Source organism: Brienomyrus brachyistius, unplaced genomic scaffold (genome assembly GCF_023856365.1).
Source record: "Brienomyrus brachyistius isolate T26 unplaced genomic scaffold, BBRACH_0.4 scaffold53, whole genome shotgun sequence".
NCBI classification, from domain to species: Eukaryota; Metazoa; Chordata; class Actinopteri; order Osteoglossiformes; family Mormyridae; genus Brienomyrus; species Brienomyrus brachyistius.
This window is the reverse complement of record NW_026042328.1, coordinates 690,135-714,926: the sequence shown is the minus strand read 5'-3', so window position 1 is coordinate 714,926 and position 24,792 is coordinate 690,135. Positions and strand designations below refer to the sequence as shown.

The following is a 24,792-nucleotide window of genomic DNA, read 5'->3' as shown; positions in this document are numbered from 1 at the left end:
TATAGAACAATTTATTTATATATTTATTATTATTATTATTATTTCTACATATACAATCCAGTAACAAACAGTGCAACATTTTAGGATATCATCGAAAAAATTATTCGTTTGGTCGTAAGAAATAGAAATCTACAGATCTCGCAACCACAAGTATTTCAGACCGATGTGGCGTCAGGGACGATGCTGTATGTTATTTCCTTTTACGATACCGTTTTCTGAACTCCCGGAGTTGAAAGTTTTAGCTGGTATTGAGATTACCATTATTATTATTACACATGAGGGAAAGCGCGGCTGCATATTGCAAATAGAAACCGTCTAGGGAGCGTTAAACTGAATTACACTAACAGTGCTAAATAAAAATACTGTCATGAAGGAAAACACGCTCGTGTACACCAACCACGGAATAAAAACAATATATGTGTGTAACCATCGACATAAAGCGTATCAAATATTTATTTTCTGGGCAACAAAGGACTATAATACATAGACAAGAATGAGAAGCTGTCAGCACAGCTCAATACAACACAGCTACGCGGAAAGCCGCCCCCCCCCCCCGTCAGACGCTGGACACAGGCCTGTAGGGTGTCACGTGGCCTCAAAAATGTTCAACTCTTTCAAAGAAGTTTAAAAAAAATCAAAAGACAATATCCATTTATTGCTGTAATGATGCTTCAAGGAAAGAGCAAAGGGTAAATTATAATCCGCTTGGCACATAACACATTTTCCTGTTAAACGAAAACCCGAACGCAAAACAGTTCGTCTCTCGTTATCTTGTGGGTTTTGCTGTATTCATTTTAAAATCGAATAATGAAGTACAGGAAAACGAAAGTTTTACTTCTAGGAGTTTGTTCAGGTGCTTCCTTGTCGCCTCAACATGCTACAGGAGGGCTGAATGAAAAGATCCCAGAGGAAAACGAGAATCGTCTTTGCTAACAACCATGAAACCACATGAAGAACTAATCGAATAAAACCCACTAAAACAGAAGGAACCAGATAAATAAAAAAGCTTCAACAGACGCACCATATTTACAATTCCCATTAAATTACACTTAAATAAATATATACATACATGAACACTGATTCCCTTATATAACCGTGAATCGTGTTAGAATTCAAAATTCAAGTTGGTCGCTTTACCTTGGCGTGGAAGTCTATCACTGAAGTCATGACATGGAACTGTGTGTGTTTTTTTTTTTTCAAGTTTATTTTTCACAATACTGATAAAAATGCATCCTTTTACTTTCTCTTCATATGGCTACAATCGTAACTTGCGATATATGAGGGTTGCTGAAATTCATCTGTCCGTCGCAGCTCATAAGGGGGGGGCACATCAAAAGTCCTCGAAGTGACGGGGGCCTCCTATTATTCACTTATTTATTTACTTTCAAGCAGCTCCATCTCTTTTTCCGTGAGATTATTAAATTTAATTGGAGGGGTGCCTGACTTCCCATGATTCCACAGTTGAAATGTGATGAAACTGACGTAAAATCGTAGGATCCGGGGGTGGTCTGTACGATTTCTTGATCATTTGTATCGCTAAATATTTATAATGGACTACTTGTGCGAGGTGACTCACTTCCTGTGCTTCTCCTCTTTATCCCCACTTTTGGTGCCGTTGTCATTGTGGCTGTTATTGTTGAGGTACATCTTGTCCATGGCTTTTACCGCCTCCGTCAGATAGTTCTGTAACGCTGTGATGGCCGCGCACATCGCCGGGGTACCGAATCCATGCGAAATTAGGCTGAAGTGGCTCAAACAGCTCTGAATCCCTGGCTCAAGAATAGGCTGTGGTCGGGAATTGCCCAAGGGAGTACGGTCCTGGGAAAGCAGGTCTGTGAATTCTTTGCAGATCTGTCTAAAAGAAACACAGCGAATTAATGTCAGCGTGAGCGTCTACGCAATTTGAGCATAATGACAAGGCAGAATACGCAGCTCATCCTTGAAAGTTTTGGGGATATAGGGCGCAGTTATAGTCTTCAATTTAAGACACTAATGAATAGAACAGCCAAAAAAAATGCGTGACACTTTCAGGCTTGTAACTGCAGATCCAGTAGTGAAACTTTTTAAATTACCCACGCCATAATCATGTGACAAACATGTTTATGCTACGCTTAATGTGTCACTGTAGCCGGGAACATTATTGGATTCGACGTTGTAATAACAGCAGATTAACTTACTTCGTCGCTAGTAGCATGTTCTTTCTTTGGACTTGTTCATTTGGGTCAGAATGTTGACGGTTTACATATTCGGCTACTGCCTTGGCTGGGAACTCCGTTTCGCAGACATAACCGAAATCTCTGGCAAGATGAACTGCTTCGCCTAAGGAGAGTGAAACAATGTTACACATTAACAGGAGCCCGCAATTAATCTCTATATTACTGTGTGTATTACAGACATACTGACGGCATGCCTATAGAAACACTGATCTCTTAAAAATATATTGCTTCAATACATTATTCGAATTTAAAGACAATATACCGTGCATACAGGTGAACACGTAATGGATATGTTAATTTTTACAGTGTACATTGTTATACTATGTTAAATCAAAAGACACCGAATTGCTGGGTCAATACGTTTATATACTGACCATTAATTCCGAAAAGGTTCTACGATCCGCAATCGAAATTTAATTTCAAGCGGGAAGACATTAGTCTTCTTTTAGTCTTACTGGAGTCATTCAACTGAGACATTTCGCCTTTTGTCCTTCCTATCTTCGGTTCTAATTTCCTGGAGCAGTTGGGTTTTGACTGCGGCATTTCCTGACATGCAACATTTCGAGGCATTTAGGATTTCAATTCGAAGCTCAGTACCCTGGTATGTACAAAAGGAGCGGATCGTTGACGGTAATATCTACCTGGAAACGGCACTGTCCCTCACCAGATACCTGATTGCCTTTGTATACCGACCCCCACTCCCCTATCGCAACCCAATCATACATTTCTTCAGGCTTATTAACATATAATAGACTTAATTTCAATGAAGTAAAAAAGGGAATACAGCATTCAAGCCCTCAACTGCAATGATTAACAGGAACCAATGAACCATTCGAGGGTTTCACCTCGACGCACAACCCACCAAATGCCACTGCACGAAACAGCAACGTTCAATTTGCAAGCACAATGGGTTTCCTCTGCCGTTGCACGACAAACGCTTACCATATGCCACAGTTACATAAGTTATACAATATATTTACATTTGTGTAAATGGGAGATCCGTCTAATTTTGAAATAAACAGCCCTGTTTGTTGTACTGTGTTATCAACATAAAATACAATAACATTTTTGGCACTGATTACACAGTTACATGGGGATATATTAAAAAAAAAAAATCAATTTCCTTCCAGAAAATATATTCTGGATGGCGGTGTGATGAAACGCATGTTCCTCGCTCAGCAGAATGTAACCTCGGCCCGACCGCGCTCACGCTCCGATATGGGCTCATGTGGCTTTAGCAGAAAACAAAAGAAACGTTTTCCATAGTGCCTTTGTATTGACCATAATCTAACATTATTGTGACATATGCCTTTAATGTGTTATCGATTGCACAGTAGGTGTGAAATACAATAAGGAAAGTTTTGACTGACTCTTAAAAAGACCTTTCCGTAATTTCCGTGAACAACAAAATTCCAGACAGTGGCGCGCACGTAACTTACCCTCCACTAGTGACGTCAGCAGCGTTACGTTCGCCGCCTTGCGCCTTCCTGCTGGCAGGTTTAACCCAATTTTGTCCAGTTTCTCTCTTAAGGACCTTCCACCGTTTTTAGATTTAGCCCTATATTAAAAACAGAAGAGAATATGCTCACGTCCTCATCCATGCAAAGTAACAGACAAAAAATCCTCACGGTCGCATCAATAGTTAAAACAGTCAGTGTATCTACAGCTGTTCATATGAAACATTAAATATTTGAGGGAAATGTTTTATCAGTCATTTCCATAAGGCATACAACGAATGCATGCACTCTTTAACTCCAGCCAAGGTACTGCCTACCATGTTTCAGTGCAGCAGCCCCTTTATAACAATTTTCTATTATTCAGATTCATTTATATGATTCAGATTCATTGACAGTTTGTAATGTTTTAATATTTTAAAAATGTAATGATTTGCAGAGAAAAATACCCCAAGGCGAAGCCAAGACAAAGGCGGGCAGCTTTGTTTATTTTATTAACCTACATTTTAAGATTCGATATCATCTTCTGATTCTTAAATATTACGTTTGTTTATATTCAGTTTAAACATATTTCAGCCGATTTTAACCACCCAAGTTTTCTCAAATATAGAGTCAGTAACATGTAAGGCAAGTGCACTGTTATGTGTTACTGAAATTCCCGGTGGAGTTAAACGGTCCTGCCTTTATTGTGATAGTTAGTGTACACATGGACGGAGCCAAAGCAAGCGGCAGGAGAGCCCACCTCCGCAGCACTCCTCCCAGCAGAGAGGCGTTCAGGCACTCGGGCGGAGAGAGGCGCCTCTGCACTTCCGCCACCGTCACCTTGTATTTGGATGTCGAGCTGAGCAGAGACAGGCGACCCGGAACAGAACAGAAGACTTCGTTGGGGTTTATCACGCCGCCGAAAAGGCCATCCTTACTCATGGGGATGGTGGAGATGCTGCTGCTCGTGTTCTTAGAGAGAGAAACCGGACCTACAACCAAGAAACGCGTCAAACATGCGCTCGATATCCCAGTCCGTTCAAAGACTCTGAAAGAAAGGCGCTCAAGTCCATCTTCTGCTATTATTCGGAAAGTTCTTTACTAGTAATATTGTCAGGAATAGAATGAAGGTTAAAGATAACTGAAAGGTGTAACTCGTTTGCTCATTGCAGTCTCAATTTAATTAGCAGCATTCTTTAAAAAACACATATAATCCAACACTTAATCACAGTGCAGTATCTACCGCCCGATAAACGCATAACGATATGCGGCATATTTCGATTTAATATCAGTTATATTACTCTGCTCTATAACATAAAACACAACAATTTGTAACCTGCTCACTTCATAATACAAGCTTAATCTTTCAAGCAATGTGCCAAACCTAGGAACATGTCAGATTGACTGAAACGTAATAACGATGTCGTGTAAAATGTACTAAATTATGTATACTGTAACGCAATTTAAGCAAATACATTTTTGTGAAATATTTCAAAATTTTACACATATAATGGAGTTATTATATGTGCATTTTTTGTGTATTTTTTCCGCAATTCAGACTAGCGTTTCAGATTCAGACGTTTTTTTTTATAGAATACAATTTAATACTTATAAATACGGTTATTTGATGACGTTTTGTTTAGGATACCGCTGTCTTCAGGAAACAAAAGAACTGGCAAATTTGGACAGATGACTTGTGACGTTAAAAGCTCAGGGGAGGCTAATAGAGACAATAGGAGTTAAACGAACTCTTGAGATTACTAATATAAGAGCCAATTATCATGTTGATGTGCACAGAGTATCTCTTAAGATCTGTCCCCACGTATCTCATTTGACTTTAGAAAAATTCATATAAGCTGCGTATTTTCAGGAGGTGAAAAAAACTACCGAACTCCAATTTTTTGCGGCTCACGAAGCCATAATATGGAGCACTGCACAGGCTCAAAGCGCCGATTACAGAAATTGTAGTAGGAAACGGTCATAAAATAACCGAGAATTGTACCACAAAAATTTAAAAGTGTGAAGCGGCAAATAATTTCAACTAAACTGTTTGCAGCCCCCAACTGAAATCACACATCATTAGCAGCTGATTTTTTAAAATATCAGGGTACTGATAACACTGATAAGTGATACTGATAATATAACAGAGAACAAGAGAACAAGCCTCGACAGAGGCTCTCTGCTGAACATTAACAAATGTACTTCTTTTAAAATCTCTTAAAAGCATATATGTATATATCCCAATCAGAAACAATGAACTCAAAAGCGAACGTAATCTTATCTAATACGCCCGAATTGTTTACCCTACAGCGTAAAGCCTATATTTCAAAAATATGTCTTACCTTTCTTAATGACAGTCTGGTCTTGAATATTTATGCCTTGCTCTTCGACGTGCTGAAAAATAACCGGAATTTTAATTTACAAACGGTTTATATAGCATAACGAGCTGATTTCACAGGTGCTGTTTTTAAAGTGAGAGCAGGTAGCATTAGTGTATGAGTACATCTGCGTTCAGCCGAACTGATGCATGGATAAAAGTATATAAACTGTTTACGGGATTGCAACACCAATGACTTAACGAAGTAACTTTGAAATAGTAAAAGCCGAGGTGCGCTGCTACACTAAGAATGAATTACTGTTTACATAATGTCTAACTGTGATTACAAATCGAGCACATCGCGCCTGAAATTCGAGATTGTTCAAGTTGCATGACAAATGAGCTCAATCAACGGAAAGACTATTTCCTTCATAAAAGAGGCACTTCTCACTTACTTGAGTTGCAACCTACTGAATGCAAATGTATATTGGGAATTTATTTTTTATTACTATATTTAATTATTTCCTATTATCATTTGAACGTTAAGCTAATTCGACGTACGTTATGTACAATAAAGGAAACCAAGAGGTTCACGTAGCGTAATATATCTTTGCAGCATCCTCGGCATAGCATGAATTAAGGCCGCCAATTAATTAAGTAACCTTCTAAATTTTGTGACATAATACGTGACTGTTTGCAGATTTACTACTAGTCAGTTTCCATTATCGCTGGTCAAAAATTAGATACTAAAACAGGAAGCAAGGCAGTAATATGCGATAAAATACACAATAGAGTTCATTCATGATGAAAATACTGTAATTGTATTGATTTGTGGAAATGTATGATCTATTTAATTTCATGACGAGGATGCTGATTTTTGACGACTACAATTGTCAATATTTTAAATAAATATAGTATATTTTGCATAATACTGCAAATTTGTAAAGTGATACATTGTTCTTCATCTTATCAGATCGCAAAGTACGGGCGAAAAAAAAATTACCAGGATGGTAATCATGTAGGGGAATAAATAAAATGTATTACATCGGTTTTGGTTGCGGTGCTTTGAAATGCAGCATGTGGTAAAATGAATTTAAATTGTGTTACCTGAACATCTTCTAAGGGATGAGGTATTCCATGGATAGAGATAGAATCCGTGAGTCCAGAATCGATTCCGTGTCCTGATGGCAGGAGGACTTCCCTCCGGTAGTCCCTACATAGCTGAGGCGGCAAGCCGCGATGCTGATGCAGCAAACTGCCCTCCTGGCTCTGCCTTTGTCCCGGCCAGCCCGGGTGCTGCGGCTGCGGCTGGCTGTGCAGAGAGTTGAGGGAGTAGGGGTCGTTGACGTGCGAGTAAGGGTCCTGAGACTGCGGATAGATGGGCTGGTAAGGTGGAGGGAAGTACGGAGGCTGGAAGTCGGAGTTGGGAGTGTGGGAGAGCGGCGGAGCGCTGGCGTATGGAGACTGAGCCACGCTCCCCAGCTGGGATAATCTGGCCGTCCCATTGCTACCGTCGTGACGATCCTGTGGAAAAGAAAAGAAGAATATGACCCACTTTACATATTTGCAACCACCCGTTAAATATTCGCAATTTTATGCACATTTTAGCAGCACTATTTCATGGCAAGAAAAATCACTATTAATTAAAATCCACGAAGTAGCCAAAACAAGCCGCATACACGTGTAGGCCTGATACAACCATCAGCAAGAAAATAAAATAATAATAATTATAATGTCGACGGGGTTTCAAGTAAAAGGTCAGGCAGCATTTATGCGTAACTGTTGTAGTGTGTAAGATATAAAGTCTTAAGGATTTTCTAGCGTGTGTCACGTTTCCACTGACCGATTCCTGTTGGCAAATTGTAATAATACAAGAACGCCTCCAGGAGAGTTAATAAAATGCTTGGAATCTGTGCTTAAATACAAAGTTTTACTCGTTTGCATCATCTGTCCGCAATACTTACCATCGCGGAAAAACTGTGTACTAACATCTGCGAAACGATTCGAAAAATTCTGACAGCAGAATTTCAGGGATAAAAGGAAACCAATAAAAACCGATAAAATAAGAAAAAGTAAGTAAAGGGAATTTAAATAAGCCCAGCAACACACTACTGCCAGTTCACAGTGTCGATGTTCATATATGCACCGCCGAAGCGCAGTAATCCATCAGCATTTGGTTAAATTCCCGTTGCCCTTCATTTGATTTTAAAATGCAGTGTTATGTCTCGTAGATTATTATTTGGAATTTTTCATATCCTCCTTCTGTCTTCCCGCTCTATAACTGAGCAGCCGCCTGGCTCCGGCTCATATTAGCCGAGATCAGCTCCTTCCCTCGGACTCCTAATAGCAGATATTCATGACTATTAATATAACACGAATACTTAATAAGAGAAGAATGGTCGGAAATCGAGCGTGAAGCGAGGAAGCAACTCAAGGCAGAGTCTGCACTAAATGACGTCCATTGAACGGAGAATCAGTGTATCTAATCAGAGATGGAGAGAGAAAGAGAGAGAGAGACGGGAGAGAAGGAGAGAGAGGGAGAGAAAAAGGGGGCACATTCTGCTGCGTCTGGCGAATCAGAACGAAGGGGGAACATTTTAAAAGGTTCGAGGGCAAGCCAAAGTGAGAAGACTGAATTAAAGGAGAAAGAAAACGAAAAGAGAAAGAAACCCCTCTGTACCTCGGTTTCGTTTGAAAATTCGGTGATTCCTAAGTTGCTCTGGACTGGCCCATTTTTAATACTTTGAACGCGGCTTTTCGGGCGACCAGTTGCCTTGTTTTTCATATCAGCCCCCGATGTTCCGCGTTCCGTGTTTGTTTTACTTGTTCCGTTTGACTGATCCATGGGTGACCCGTCTAAGGCAGCGGCCAAGTCGAGTTCTTGAGGCGAAGATGAAAAACGTCCAAAATTCGTGCTGACAGCGAGCAGAGTAGCATAAGGAGTCCGCTCACTCCGTGCCCCATTTACAATTAGCTTTTCATCACATAACAAATTCAACACCGAACAATCGACCGTCCGTTTAGAAAAGCGTACCAGTGTCCATGGACCAAAACTTCGATAGTTAAATAAGAAAAAAAAACAGCGATCGAGAGCGAATACAAACGTCTGGTCTCGTTCCTGGCGCGGCCCTGCAGTCTAAACCCGTTTGACTGGATACGCAACTTCTACACAACTGCCAAAATAAGTAACAAACCAAACTGCCCGCACACCTACAGAGCGAAAACAGCAGTACTTCCCATAATATGAATGTTCCAATGAAACAAGGTGCAAATCATGTTATAGTTCACACTACTTTAAAACTGAGCATAAAATTTGTTGAGGGTCGGTACAGTGCATTTTTGACAATTTCTTGACATGACATTTTATTTCGTAAACTAGAGAACACACCACTCACCTATAACTGATTCACAATATTTGAAAACGTTGTTTTGAGCGCGCCTATTTTAAAGCTAAACAGCATTAATGCATTCAAGCATTTTCTTTTTTTAATATAGTTTACTATAAATGCCTCAGTACACGCGTACCTGTAGATTAAACAGAAAATTATATTCAATTTGGCATGTTCAACCTTTATATATATTTTCATATTATTGTCATTATTATTATTATTATTGTTGTTGTTGTTATTATTATTATTATTATTATTATTATCATCATCGTCCTCACTACTTAAGGCATCGTACTTCATGTGGTTACAGTTTTTCTAAGACTATATTTAAATAAAATTCTAAACTAAAATACACTACAATTAATTCATTTATTTGAACTTACTAAGTTTTTTCTTTAGTTGCCATACATATTAATTTTGTTTTCTGTGCATTTTTACTGCTTTTTTATAATTTAATTTTAATCAAATTGTGCTGGACGATGAAAACCTGCTTACCTCGCAGTCTTCGTACTTAATATTATCCATTAATTTCCAAAGCATTTTCGGTTGTGCACGTGCTGGAATCGCCGCTGCCTTTTCCGTATCTTACAGTGAGGCGCTGCTGTTCTGTCTGCGCTCTGCGATCTCCCTCTAATGGCCAAAGCAAAGGCTTGTTTCCCATTTGCTCATTAGCATAGAGGCAGCAGTCCGATCGCCGACTCTCGGGCGTCCGTGCGCAGCTAAACCCAGGCGTTTTCCAAGCAGAGTGCCCGCCTTTCAGAGAACACATTTATTCCCCTTATCATATTTTAATTCCGATTGGGTCATCTTAATATGCCGATATTGAAATGCATGTCACTGACAGGTTCAGACACGCATGTAAAACCTAAGCGTATGTATTTGTCAATTTGCGAAGTGATTTTAAAAGGTCAGCAAATTGTAATGAGTTTTAAAACACATGAATAATTTGTTTAGCGACAATATAAACCCAATGTCCCCTTTAAATTCAGGCTCGGATTCACGCAACATATCTCATGCATTCGCCTGAAATAAAAAATATTTCTGAAGTTTTTTTCGGCATGTATAAATTGTAAAAAATATAGCATATAGATGCGGTTTCATTGAATCACTGAAGCTACATGATTGTGCCTCTCATGTTAAAATGACAACAGAGTAAATTGTTGTTTTAGTCCTATTGAGGCCGGGGCGTTTAAAACCAGCCCTACTAGTGTTATGCAAACGGTAAACAGTCATTGCAGGTAAGGGGCTATAGTTGAGCAAACTAGTTTGCATTTAAAAAGAAAATAATTATCACAACAAAAAACACATTATTTTAATGTCAATGCGGAGTCGCAACAGACAGTTTCAGCTTCGGTCCCTGGCGACAGCTAAAGACCCGCTTTGTCGGGGGAAAACAGGTAAAGCTCTTCTAGGCGTTGGCTTTAATCTCCATTTTGGGGGGTGGGGGGTGGGGGGCGACTCCAATCCGTTGTCATTAATGAAAGGTCAAGATTCGTACCATCTCTCACAAGGATCACAATATCTGACGGTGAGATACAAGCTGAAATATTGGATTTCTCTTTTGGGTTCTTGTATTTTTTTAACTTGGTGCCTCGTCTTTCATTTCTTTATAGTCATATATGCCACTAGTAACCACGCACTACTTTTGGTATTTATGAACAAATGCACTTTAAAAGATTATCATAAACAGAAATGGTACTCAGGGTATAAACAGAAGTAAACAGAAATCTTTAATACACTTTCGAACGCTTACATTTTAAGCGAACGATTCTGTTTACTTGTGGTTTGAAATATAGATTTCTTTAATTAGTGTTGTTACGGAAAGAAAATGTGTTTGAAAATGTGAGAATACGGCCGCATGGATAAATCAGCCTGGCATTACCATGTTAAACTTTAGAAAAGGGCGCCAACGCTAAATTGTATGCGAGTATGATTGTCTAGCTAAGGCCTATAATCGAATTTATTTTAAAAATGAATTGAATAATATTGAGGCGCCTACACGTCATTAAATGAAATATAAATTAAGGATGTTTCGGGGGGGAAACATTGTCTTCAGGACATCTGTGAAGAGTCTAAGGCAGGATTTATTTAGTGACTGTCCTGTATGCCTGACACAATCACTACGAAGGCCTGTTTTATTAACAGCCATATATGCTGTTAAAATGATCAGGACGCACGTTCCCAAAACACGTCTCCTTTATTTTCAAAAAAGGTGCGTATTGTGAGAGTAGATACTTAAGTGACAGTGCAACTCGTACAGGGAAAACATATTTCAGACCCCACAATTCTATATTCAATATAGCATTCAGCACCAAAGAGATCCTGTGTTTTCCTTGAAATATGTCTTTACCCTTGGTTGGAAGCCAATCATTTAATCTCAGATTTAACGGCAGTTTTCCGTGCTACAAAAATACATTAAATGTTACATTGCCTCAGTCTTACAAATCACACTACAAGGCCCATTACTGCTGCCTGATGGTTCTCATTCTTGCTAATGAAAAGTTGACGGCAGCGTTTTATGTTTCGTTTGGTTTTCTATTTAAATGACCGTGACGATATTTGACACATGATAGACAAGTATAAAATGTACCATTAAAGAACACCTACCTGCCAATCCCCCATTTTGCCCATTATTGACATTGTTTTCTTCTTACTCTGTATGTTGGATCATGCACGGTGTTATCTCACTGAACCTCTGATCTCAAAGTGAAATTCTGCTTTTACCTGAACAGGATCATCTCACCTGGCCATAAAACAGGGTGCCACCTTGCGGCGCATGCGCACCTAGCTGGCTCTGTAACTCCAAACTGCCCTAAAAGGACGTTAACAATTATCCTGCATATATATATATATATTCTTCGTACTCGTACTCAATATGCCAAAGAAATTTACTTTATTGAATAACAAAATTTAACCGCTGTGAAAGTTGAAACCTAAAACCTTGACTGATACTCTACAGGTATAACTAATGACAAAATAACCAAAACCTTTCCGTAGATTAAACTTTGGTCTCCGTAAACAGCGTGTTAATGGGCCCATTTCATTCTTCTTCTCACGATTTTGTTCTGAAATAAATCCGTATCGAATATCATTTCTACTGAAATAAATAAATGTGAAGATATGTGTTTTTGGCCTGTTGCAAAGGCATATAGCACAGACTGCAATGTGAAAATTTAAATACCTATGCGGTTTGATTCGAACAATTTACCTGTTTGGAAATCGGAAACCAAAGAACATACACTGAACTTACGATTTTGTAAAATATTCCATAGCTCGCCACTTCTGTGTACAGTTGTCCAATTTAAAAAGTTAAAAGTTCTGAAAATAAGGATAACACGGCGCTCATGGAGTGACGTTTATGCTGTCAAATGAAGCGTGAAATAGCTGGTTCACTTATCAACGTGCTCTTAAGAAACTCTATACAACTCGTATCAAATTACATATTTTAATATCACAAGTTTAAACAACGTAGCGCAGTTCCAGATATTTAGCACATTCGTTAGCCTATCAAATAAGCAAGGAGAGCCTTAAAGAACGACCACTGAGTCGCGGGTGTTCGTAAATGCCGAACAGAAATAATAGCCATAACGAAAGCACACGAAGCAGTGCACACCGCATAATGCGTATTATGTAGGCCTGTTATAATTCGTTGAAATTTGAGTCAGGACACTAAGCTATTAAGTAGGACTGTTATGTATTCTCATATATCCAAATATATATTCAAAAGACAGTTCAGAGGCAATCCACACTAGATTTTAGAAAATCCACTTAACTCTGCATCCAAGCAAATACATGCTGAAGTAGATTATATGTGACCTACAAATACGATTTCGGAATGGACACTTCAGACTGGGCACACTTGGGTACAGTCTAGGAAACATTAAGTTTCTGTTAGGCTTACTATATCTCCCCACCTATGTAGTACAGGGATTCTGGAATAACTATCCTAAACTCTAAATGTAATGTATACCTTAAATAAAATGAATAAATAATGAATACTTGTATAATAAATTATCACTTATAGGCCGATTAACTGACAACTTACATATAATGTAAAGCTTATGCATAACATATACATGACATGAAATATACTAAATATTTGCGTGAATTAAAATATAAATAAAGCAAAATTCAACAGGCATTTTTAATTTTCACGTATCATGCCACATCAAATAAAATCTTTGTCCATTCTTAGAATAAAACCTCTGGCTTAAGATGGTCCAAGACAACTTAGTTACACGAAGATATTAACTTAAGGTTACATACGGTTTATTTTCCAGCACGCCTTTATACACACACACACACACACACACACACACACACACACACACACACACAGAAAGAGAGAGAGAGAGAGAGAGAGAGAGAGAGAGAGACCAGGGCCCGCCCGCAATAAGGAAATAATTAGATCTCTGGCGCCATCATCCGATGAAAAACGGACTTAACGGTGGAGTACATCTTTGACTGGCCTCTGCAGGGAAATGTGGAGGCATGAGCGAACTTGCTTTAACGTAGGCTAATACGTAAACGGAGGCTGCATTTCCATTATCATTCAGGGCATGAGGGAAATAATGTTAGCAGGCTGAAAATGGTCTTTTTTTAAGATTTTCATTAATGCTTTGAAAAAGTTTTTTTATAAGAATCTGACTCAAATATCAAATATTTTGATCAAAGAAGCGTCATCACTACTGAAAGTTGTTGCTCTATAAGAAGGTTTAATATCTTTGCATCATATTCATTTGTCTTTATTGCCGGACTTGAGAGCTTTTAGATTAAAGATGTAGTCTTACGGCGCCACCTAGTGGTTTGGGGGAAGGATTTTTTTTTTTCGACCGAAATGGATTCACTGTCCTATTTCAACATAATGGATAAGTCGTATATCGACCTTTACCTTTGATACTGAAACTACAAAACAAAACCTCTTGCAAAATATTGAAAATATCAGGACAAACGTTGAGCTCTTATTAAGCTATAGGGGGCAGTGTGTGAATCGCCGAGCTACGCCGCACTGCCTGTGATCAGTCACATGGTCTTTAGTTCGCGAGGAGCCGTTTACACCCACACACATTAATGCATTATCAAGGGGGAATGCCTCTACGTGAAGGCTTAATCACCAGTCGCAGAATCAAAACATTACTCCATTATAATCTTCCGTATGCCCAAGTTTATTTCTATAAACGACTGCAACAGGAGAATACGTACAGAATTTCAACCATAACTTCAGTGAGCTTCACAAAAAATATCAGAAGCTAAATAACAGATGTGTAACCTCGCCGCCGTTTCCGTAGAGTTGGACGGAACTAGCAAGCGCAGTACGTGGTCGGTGTTTGCCGCACATAGAAACAAACATTCCTTCATCAAGTAAAGCTCTTCCGTATAGGTTTAGTGTCTGTCTGAATATCAGATCCCCAAGCATCGAGCCGCTCTTTCTGGCCAGAGTACTTAAAAATATCGATGACTTTTAATACAAAAATACATGAAACGTTTGACGGTCTTATAAGAAAATAAACTTTAAACGGAAAGCGGAAGTTCTACTGAAAGCAAAATTTTTCTATGAAATATCTTAGCCATGATGATGAGAGGCGTTTCCACCTAAAATATGGTTGGCATTCTACTTTGTTTACAAACATCCTTTTTAAAGACACTCGACTGGAGTTCCCGCAAAGAAAGGGTCCTTAACACATCCGGCGTCGTGCCAATTTATATTCTTCTACTTCAGCAAGACCTTAGACAGGAGGAAGTACCACGAAATGCCCCACACTCAGAGAATTTGAAGACAACAGCTGACCTCCCAGAGTAACCAGTTTCTGTCTTTAATAATGGCAGACAGTAATTCAAAACAAGAAAAAAAGATATATACACACGACACACCAAATTGTTCAATTTACACCACATTTATATATAATATATAAAAGCTATGGCAGGCAGTGACGAGCGATGTGCCTCCAACGGCAGTCTGAGAAGGGCAGTGCTCCACCCACGGCTGTACAGGTGATCACTTCAGAAGGTAAGGATTACGCGATGGCCACTACACTCCAGCGCTCAGACCCCCCCACCCACCACCATCAGCAACACCCTCATTCACAGCCAAATGGAGAGTCCATCCATCCATCCGAGTCGAAGCAGAAAGGCAGATGCAGTGGTCCAAGTGGCACAAGCCGGGTCAGACCAACCTCGGCTCGCGCGGACAGAGAGTCCCCCGCTCGTGCCGGGCAGAGAGTCCCCATGCACGAGAGGGTAAACAACGCCACCGGGAGAAACAGGAGGAGGAGAGACAGTCCTCAACGTGTGACGTGAAACACCTCTGGAGTACACCACCACCCATTGAAAGTACCAAATAATTACATATAAAAATCAGTAAAGGGAGGGTATTTTTAATGGCTGTTGATCCCCAGAGGCACCCCAATGCACGCACACACACACACTGGATGGGAGGGGGATGGCCAGGACCCTCAGGAGCTGGCCAGGGCCGGGATGTCGGAGGTGACGCTGTCCAGTGGCTGCCAGTGACAATTCATGAGCGAATCGTACAGCTCCTCACTGCGCTCCATGTACTGCCTGTTGAGAGCATCCACATCCAGCTGGGGGTTGGGGTCTGAGAGGGAAGGCGTACATCAGCACCAAGCATGGGCGGGGCATGTCCCGGCGAGGGGACCACAGCCACACACCATCATTTAAACAGACAACATGATTAACTTTCCTAACACTGGCTAATCCCAGGGAGTCACACCCAGACCACAAATTTAACAGTCGTCAGTACAGCTAAATTTCCTTTTAATTCGACTGTAATGTTTCCATTGTTAAGGCCTAATTTTTCATAGATTAGTTGTGCTAAGCAAAAAAAAAACTAAAAAAAACTAAACTTTTTTTGGAGACTGATGTACTGAAGCTCTCTCTAACAACTCACTCGCTATGTCTGGTGTAAGTCAGGTGCTAACCAAAAGGCCCCTGTGACAATCAGAATGTTCAGGTTCCTGGGGACTGGAATTACATACTCAGGCTTTTATGAAAGCTACAGCAAACAATAGCTGCAGAAAGAAAATATCAACTAGCACAGCCCTACAAATGTCAATGAACACAGATTAAATCCCCCCAGATTGGAATAAAGAGATACAGGATAAGGATTACCTTCAACAGCTTCATCAGCATCCTCTGCAGACCCTTCGGTGTGCTGAAAGGACGGAGATCCATCATTCTCAAGTGGTCCAAACACCCCCAAACATTCAGAGCAAAGCCCTTTATATTTACCACAGACCAGGGGTCCATTACATCCTTAGCCGGATAACTTGTCAGATTTACGGTACCGCAGTTTAAATAGACTCTTTAATTACATTCAGCCCAGACAACCTAAAATCCGTCAAGTTATCCGGCTAAGCAAGAATACACACCACAGATGTTTCCCTGTGCCAACAAAGCAAGAGCGAGCAAAAACACAGCCGAATGAAGGAGAAAGCAGCCCCTACCTCAGCAGACGTGAGGGTGTCCGTGTGCATTGGTGGCATGGGAGGCATGCCCATGGGAGGGGGCGGAGGCATCATGCCAGGACCCGGGGGGGGTGCCCCATAAGACCCGTAGCCGTAGCTGTAACTGCTGTACTGGTCATAGCCCCACTGTGGGTAGTAGCTCTGGTAAGGTTGCTGGTAGTATGATTGCTGATAGCCGTTGTAATTGCCATAATTGTTGTAGTTGTAATTGTTGTAGTTGTAATTTTGCTGATAGTTATTCATCTTGTTGCTGAAAAATACAGAAAAAATGAGGATTATGTGTGTACCAACATAAGGTTTCAGTTAACCAATTAAAAAAAAAATATATAGCACAAGTGCTATTAGACCACAGATTAAATAAAATGAAACTCCAACAACAGAATTCTGGAAGGTGCCAATCAAACCAAGAGATAAGTACATATTTAGAAGCAGAGAGCCTTCTGACTGGGTGCCACTGCACCATCAGCTGAACACCAGGTTATACTTACTAATTGTTCACTTTTCCTAAATCCAAAACAAAGGATACTGAGCAAAGCCTAAGCTTACTGCAGCTAATAATCAAGGGAAATGTTAGTGCAGGTGGGGGCCCTCTTACAGCTGTGACTGGCCGGTGTGGGGCCACACCCACCACAAGAGCGCTTTCATTTGTTAGGTGACAGTCATGTGACTTCCCAGGTGCACCCCATTCCCCACTGCCTAACGACCACCGCAAATAACCCTCCCTGCTAATTGCATCGGTGATATTGCTCAAGCATAAAGTGCCATTTACAGCAGCAAATGTTTCAAACGACTCAATGAAGGTGACGAGTCACCTGCTGCACCCAAACACCCACGTTCGCCGACAGTTCGGCTCTTTAGCCGCTAGCAGAGTGTAGCCCTGTCGCGGGAAAGGGCTGCAGGCCCCTCCCTGGGGACTCACCCCTTGTTGACGGCGATGCTGATGCGGATGGGCTTGCCCCCCAGACCGCTGGCATTCTGGCACTCCTCCAGAGCCTTCCTTTGCTCGTTTTCATCGCCGAACTTGACGAAGCCGTAGCCTCTGTGTGAACAGAGCCCTGGCAGCAGTCAGCCTCCCCCCCAGCACCACAGGCGCGGTATCATGCAAACTAGAAAAACTTACAAAAAATATTATATATTTATGGAAGAACTGAAAAATGTTGTTTTACTTTTAATATGAAGTGGCATCACTTCAATTGTGTGTAGCTCTTGCTTATCCTATATGGGGAAAACAATAGTTTTAGCTGGAACAAAAGCAAACCACATTACCACTGTAAGTCTTCCTCCATATAAATGCTACGATAGACGAGGCAAAAAGCAGCAAGGAGCACACTGCTACTCCAACGTGCAAAGAGGGCTTCCAGTGAAAGCCACCCGGGGGTGCGGGTGACACTCAGGTGACACTCAGGTCACGCCAGACCAAAGGCGGCTGGACATCTGAATTCTGCAAACGTTCAAGACCAAGACCACACACTTCGGGAGAGTTCAAAGAGTGAGCCATTTAAAACAAGGTTTGACAAAACTGTCAATCTGAAAAACAAAATCAAGTTACAGAACAAAAACTATGTATATCCAAGGGTGGAGACAATCTTCAGCCTGAATCTGGGCTCTTCACCATCGCCGCGTACTTCAGAAAAACATCAAAGTGGGTTAGAGCCCCTACTGGTAATTTGCACAACACGTCCTTGCTATTTTACCTTGAGTTTCCATACGGATCGGTGACCACTTTGCCCCCTTTGCACGTGGAGTATTTCTTCATGAAGAACTGATGGAGCTGAAAGTCGTCCACCTCCGGAGTAAGATCGCCGACAAATACAGAATACTCTGGCCTGCAGAGTCAAGTGGAAGAACTCCTTCAGGCACGCATGTGGCAGGGTCAGCAATGATTATAATCTGCTGTTTATATAATGTGACCAGCAGCATGCACAATTGAAAAGCACAGGGCAGAGACCAAGACCTCAAATTGTTACATATACTCCAGAACTCTATCAAAGATGCAAGGTAAAAAAAATGCTCACAATGAGTTAGTTGAAGTCATACTGTAAAATACAGAAAGCTGAATATAGCCAGTTAGTCTTAATCACCTCCCTTCCCACCTTTTCTGGGTCTAAATGAGGAGAAAGAACATGGACTTACCCTGCCTCTGGTCTTTTGCCATATGTCGCATAGTTTAACTTAAACTTTCTGGGCTAAAAAAAGCACAATAGAAAGAAAAGGTACCTCAGACCCTCATGAAAGTCAGATGGACACTGTTACATCACTAAGGACATTAGTATGAGATACAATCAGAGTGTGGAAGCATTTTTTTAGTTACATACCTCTGCCTCTCAGTGCAGGCTTTCCTGCTCGGCAGTAAGTTCATAACAGAGTTCATTTGACAAGCTTCAGACATAGTAAATTAAAATTGGAACTTAACATGTCTGCCAATAAGGGCTGCTGACCTGCACACTCTACATTTAAACACCAGGGGGAGCTCCACAATTAAACATAAAAGAATTACTAAAGGAAACACAGCTTTGTGATGTCATCTTAATGAGTGAACAGCTAAGGAGAGAAAATGGAAGAGGCAGTCCGGGCCCTTCTTCAGCAATACTTACCGGATTGGATCCTGGAACTAGCTTCCCGTTCAGTCTGAGAACACAGCGGTCAACACTGGCTTCATCTGACATTTCTACAAAGCAGTAGCCAGCAGAACCTCTGCAAAGCAAGGAGGACATTTCAGACTCATTGAAACTTGCTGAAAGGGAAACAGAGATTGTAGTGAATGCTCAACAAATATGAAATACAGGCAAGGCGTGTCCTCAGACAAGTATGTACGCTATGTATATACAAAATGGCTGCTCACCCAGTTACTCGGTGACTTATGATTTTAACTCCACAAGCAGTCTCTCCCATGGCACTGAATGCTTCTTTGATGAAATTCTCATCCATGTAGGGGTCCAACTGAAAGAAAAGCAAAAGGTGAGAAAGTCTTAAAAATCACTCATGAAATCTGAGCTTATACACATATATAGAACCATATACTTAAAATAAGTACGTTCCAGCCCTGAACGTCTATTCGTTTTCACATAAATTACATAATTACAACAAAGACCTGCCATGAATAACAGCATTTTATTGACGTGATACCCAGTTTGAGTAAAGCTGCGTGTTAAGTCTTGCCCTTGCAGACCAATCGCTCCGTCTGCACCATAGTCACTTGCGGCACGTGCGGTCACAGCTGTAGCGCGAGGCCTGGCGCGCGACTCCACGGGATTTTGGTCACTAGAGTGCTTGCGCGTCTCACCGCAAACATTTCATTTTACACATAAAATTTAAACGTAAAATGATACAATTGTTTCCCATTCTTTACCACAAGAGCAGGTTAGCATATTATTTCTCGAGTTGTCAAATAATATTTAATAACGAACTAAGCAACCAAAACGAGTAAATGCGACAGGTTATAACGAATGTTGGTAGAAATGTAAAACCAATGTTACGTAAAAGTAATAAATATAGCACTTTTGATACCAGGAAGTATAACAAAATACAGTTCGTTGTAATTTGTTAGCAAACGTGACTCATCGTCGATAGCCATATATTACGACGTTTAACGAAGGCATTTTTAACAAATAAAACCGTAATTACGTACATCCCCCATCCACAAGCTTGTCATCCGGTTAAACATGCTGCTGCGTATCCAACTACTTTAATGTCTAAAAATATTAATTACGAAGAAAGGACAGAGAACAAACTGCTCTCTGCTAACTGCCGACGACGCAATGGCTTCCAACGCTGCCCCAGTTAAGCCAAATGGTGTCCTCGCGCCGCCTGTAAAACAAATCACTCCACATATACTGTCTTCAAGTAGCTCATAAGTATTTTTATTTTTTCCAATTCAAATATGATATAAAAAGCCAATGTGATTTCCTAAAGTGATAACGTTTATTTAAGAAACAGGCGGAGCCTTAAGGGCCTCGCGGCAGCGGAAGCCATCCACCGTCACATGTGCTTCTGAGGGAAACATGGAGTCCGGGCTGGAGCTGGTGGCTGGAAGTTACGAGCAGATTCTTTTTGGTTATCAGGCGCAGAAAGGCGAAAAGGTACATGGGTGTGTAATTCATACGCGTGCTTATGTATCTGGACACACTGAAACTTACGAATGTTGGATGGCCTGGTTTTTCCGGAGACAAACTTCGTCTCGAACGTTTTTATTTTGTTGTGTAGAAAAGAGAGGTGCGGAATTTCACAAATACACACAAATTTAAGCTTTCGATTTTGACATCAACGAAATCGAGGGGTGAATTACTGAAAATAAAAATAAAATCGCTTAACCACTGTATAGTTCCATGGGTATGTCTTGTGGTGTGCAGGAATGGACGCTGAAAGCCGAATTCACTCACCATGCTCACACAGCGTCCTTGTCTGCTGTGGCCGCTAACGAGCGGTACATTGCGACTGGCAGCAAGGACGAAACCATCCAGCTCTATGACATGAAAAATAAAAGAGAACACGGAGTCCTGCTCCATCACAATGGTGAGTTATACCCGATCTAACCGTGGTGCCCATCATGAAATGAAGTGAATATACGTCCATTCACCAGCATCCCATAATCGCTTATACACTGGGTTCTGATGAAAATGAACCGTATCCCAGTCTGTTTCACTAGGGAACATGGGACGCTGGACACTGGACTAGATGCCAGTCTTTCACAGGACATGCACACACAATAGTGCAGTTTAGGCAATCTCACTAAAATACAGCATTTACACATTTTTAGATTGTGGGTGGATACACATTTAAACATGTGGAGAACATGAATACTCTACACACACCAAGTCAGGATAAGGATCAACCCCCCAGTCCAGGAGATGGGAGGCTGCAGTGCTCCTCGCTGAGCCATGCTGTCTATGTGCAGTATACATAACATTTCACGATTGAGTAACACAATCAGTAGTGGAATAGAAACGCCACTGGACATGGTGTTTGTCCTTAGCTACAGGAGAATTTGTATCAGTGGTCATCACTTAAATTAACTGATAGTTAAAGTTAAGCATAGTGCCACCAAACTGAAGCATGATGTCACCACTTGGTTTTTGTTAGTGAGTTTGACTGTTTTTGAGCAGGTACAATTTCATGCCTCGAGTTTTACGGCACATCTCACCTTCTGAGTGGAGCAGAGGATGGATTGCTGTGTGTGTGGAGCACCAGGAAGTGGGAGTGTCTGAAATCCATCAAAGCTCATCGGTGGGTTTGTCTCACAGGCTGCATTTCTGAACGCTCCGCAGTCAGCTGTGTTAGTTTTTCTGTCATCTTTCAGGTATTTAACTTCAGGTTAAGTTTTTTTTCTTATTTGTCAGGGGTCAAGTGTCATTTGTGTCTGTCCATCCATCTGGAAAACTCGCTCTATCCGTGGGAACTGACAAGACTCTCAGGTGACTTTGTCTTAGCAACCTTGCGCCCTGATTCATCTCCCCAGCTTATGAGTAGCTAATGACACTGAGCTGTTCCTAGCAGCTCTCTTTGGCCTGTAATTTAAAGGTGTGCCAGTAAGTACAGGTCTGTAAAGCCAACTCCTGTGCAACACACTACATCTTACTGATAAATTTAAATTAATAAAACATCAAAATAAGGAAGATCAGGTCCGACTCTGAGTTGCATCATGGATTCCGTGCAGATGTTTCTGTACTTAGCCTTCGTCAGTACAAACCATCTGTGTTCAGATCTGACCGTCATTGTTCTGATTGCATTACATTGTCTTCTAATCGATGGTATCAGTCATCTAAGTGCTTTGTCTATTTTTCTGTACATTGTTAATAAAACATCAGCTCAGCACTAATCACTGAAATGTTGGCATGTCTCATTTCCTGGGCTCTTATTGTTGCTTTAGAACTTGGAATCTCATTGATGGGAGGTCAGCCTTCATCAAAAATATTAAACAAAGTAAGTTGCGAGTTTTATTATCACTGGATTGTTTGTTTCGGCCTTTGATCTTAGAGGATTAAAAACATGCATTTTTTTTAGGTGCTCATATTGTCATGTGGTCTCCTGCTGGAGATAAATATGTTGTGGTTGTAAATAACAAAATGGACATTTACAAGCTGGAGACGGCCTCAGTGATGGACACCTTCTCCTGTCCAAAGAGGATCTCATCCATTACATTTCTGAGTGTAAGGCCACGTCTCTTTGGTTTCCTCTTTCCGCAGCTGTAAAGTTGTCTTGGATTGTAGATTCTGTATTGTTTTTGTTATTATTAATTTACTGTTTAAAATTGATTGTATCTGCACAGTGTTATACTGTTTTACTTTTCCTGTCTTATTGTAGCAGCAGTATTAAATCTTGAACATTTTATGTGACGTTTATTTTTAAACTAAAGTGTTTTTGTCTCAGAATTCAGTCCTTGCAGTCGCTGGAGATGATGAAGTAGTGAGACTTTTCGATACTGATTCCAAGAAGTGTGTCTGTGAGTTCATCGCCCACGAGAACAGGTGTGGTCATTTATCTTTGTGCCATTGAGAGGAAATGGGCAAGAGGTCTTACGCTGGTTTACTATTTGTAAACATTTATTCCTACTTCATGCCAATTATTTCCTGAATGAAAGTATTTTATTTCAACTTTCTTTAATAGAGTAAAATCACTGGACAGTTGTACAGTGGGCGATCTCTGTGTCCTTGTCTCAGCATCAAATGATGGATTCATCAAATTGTGGAACGTCAATCTTGAAAAGGTGGTGTACGGATTACAATATCATACTATCCTAGTCAATGTAAATTCACACCAGAGGTGGAGTTAGACCAATGACACAGCTTTCACATATAAATAAATATGTTTGGTTTACATTTTCTGCTCTCAGCACTTGTGTGTGACAGTAAGCACTGCATGGTTGCTCCAGTGAGAGTGAGTGTTCCATTTTTAGGTGATGGAGGTTCCAGCTTTGCTGGGGAAGGTGAACACCACCGCCAGGCTGACCTGCTTGTCAGTGTGGCAACCAGGCCCACAGGGGGAATGCACTGCAGAGCAGGACGTCACCTCCCAAGGTACTGTAAATTACTCGGTGATGGCTCTTCCATATTGTACTACTGGGATCATTTGCAGGCGTCTGTACAAAGTTCCTTTTATATTTCTCAATTTGAAACCATTTCACATTAAACAATAGCATTATTTCAAACCCCCTCTAAATGTACGCATTATGTTGTTGCTTTTAATTGTACTATTGTACAATATTGTAATATTTTGTCTGATTCACTGAACTTTTTTAAACCTAAAAGGGCGTTAAAAAGGGGAGTAAAGTAATGGAAATGGCAGAACTTGCATTGAGATTTGTACCAATTTCTGTTGCATTCTTTGCTTTAGCATCCACGACTGCAACTGAACCGAAAAGGAGAAAGAAAGAAATAGTTTTCACAGAGGAAGTGGTCATCGAAGAGCCCAGTTGTACAAAAAGAGTAAAAACACGGGGTGGTGAAAAGAAAAAGAAACAAAAAAACTAATAAATAACCTTTTCAAGTTTAATGAATCGTTTAATGTCTTTATTACAAGTAAATCAAGTTCTCAGAGAATGAATGGCTGCACTTTTCCGTAAGTGGTTTAAACGTTCGCGAACTGTCGCAGTTGGTTACCACCACATGTCGCTTGGATGGTTATTTTAAAATTGATGCCGTACTGTACTCTTACTGCCAAACTGTATATATTGACACACAAAAATCGTCAATTTTAGCTCCGTGTGAAACTTGTATGGACATATACAGAATAGTCATGTTCACCACAGTTCTGTATTCCCATATATTCTGTCATTGCGATGGCGTATAAGGGAACATTTCAGGCTTATGATGCACCGAAAGCTGTACATTCTGCTGGGATACACACGGTTGTAAAAAACCAAAACTTCCTGTGGTGCGCTTGTTTTTTTTTTTATCTGAATGATACAGGTATTCATGCATAAATGTTAACCATTGTTAAAATAAAGAAAAAAAT

At 40.6% G+C, this 24,792-nt stretch overlaps 3 protein-coding genes across 8 annotated transcripts; 1 reads left to right on the top strand and 2 right to left on the bottom strand.

Moving 5' to 3' along the window:
- Window positions 1-435: 435 nt before the first annotated feature.
- On the bottom strand, window positions 436-12,113 carry LOC125723998 (transcription factor AP-2-alpha-like). 4 transcript variants are annotated; one of them, XM_049000829.1, is made up of 8 exons: window positions 11,966-12,068; window positions 9,854-9,988; window positions 7,077-7,493; window positions 5,995-6,046; window positions 4,413-4,644; window positions 3,656-3,774; window positions 2,178-2,319; window positions 436-1,855 (listed from the first exon to the last, which is right to left on the bottom strand). In XM_049000829.1, the coding sequence occupies exons 2-8, from the start codon at window positions 9,896-9,898 to the stop codon at window positions 1,573-1,575; spliced, it is 1,290 nt and encodes a 429-aa protein (XP_048856786.1). In that variant the 5' UTR covers window positions 9,899-9,988; window positions 11,966-12,068; the 3' UTR covers window positions 436-1,572. The 4 variants fall into 4 exon arrangements, with proteins under 4 accessions (XP_048856786.1, XP_048856787.1, XP_048856784.1 ...); XM_049000830.1 differs by lacking the exon at window positions 9,854-9,988 and having other exon boundaries at window positions 11,966-12,113; XM_049000827.1 differs by lacking the exons at window positions 9,854-9,988; window positions 11,966-12,068 and adding an exon at window positions 8,650-9,127.
- A 2,386-nt stretch (window positions 12,114-14,499) lies between these two features.
- On the bottom strand, window positions 14,500-20,758 carry trnau1apb (tRNA selenocysteine 1 associated protein 1b). The gene is made up of 9 exons (XM_049000819.1): window positions 20,471-20,758; window positions 19,685-19,782; window positions 19,437-19,536; window positions 18,976-19,028; window positions 18,537-18,668; window positions 17,762-17,881; window positions 16,822-17,092; window positions 16,487-16,529; window positions 14,500-15,953 (listed from the first exon to the last, which is right to left on the bottom strand). The coding sequence occupies exons 1-9, from the start codon at window positions 20,504-20,506 to the stop codon at window positions 15,811-15,813; spliced, it is 996 nt and encodes a 331-aa protein (XP_048856776.1). The 5' UTR covers window positions 20,507-20,758; the 3' UTR covers window positions 14,500-15,810.
- Window positions 20,086-24,330, top strand: pak1ip1 (PAK1 interacting protein 1). 3 transcript variants are annotated; one of them, XM_049000818.1, is made up of 11 exons: window positions 20,086-20,202; window positions 20,773-20,921; window positions 21,192-21,354; window positions 21,942-22,065; window positions 22,179-22,253; window positions 22,709-22,761; window positions 22,843-22,988; window positions 23,209-23,306; window positions 23,446-23,545; window positions 23,735-23,855; window positions 24,172-24,330. In XM_049000818.1, the coding sequence occupies exons 2-11, from the start codon at window positions 20,844-20,846 to the stop codon at window positions 24,306-24,308; spliced, it is 1,095 nt and encodes a 364-aa protein (XP_048856775.1). In that variant the 5' UTR covers window positions 20,086-20,202; window positions 20,773-20,843; the 3' UTR covers window positions 24,309-24,330. The 3 variants fall into 3 exon arrangements, with proteins under 3 accessions (XP_048856775.1, XP_048856774.1, XP_048856773.1); XM_049000817.1 differs by having other exon boundaries at window positions 20,089-20,202; window positions 20,779-20,921; XM_049000816.1 differs by lacking the exon at window positions 20,086-20,202 and having other exon boundaries at window positions 21,945-22,065.
- Window positions 24,331-24,792: the final 462 nt, after the last annotated feature.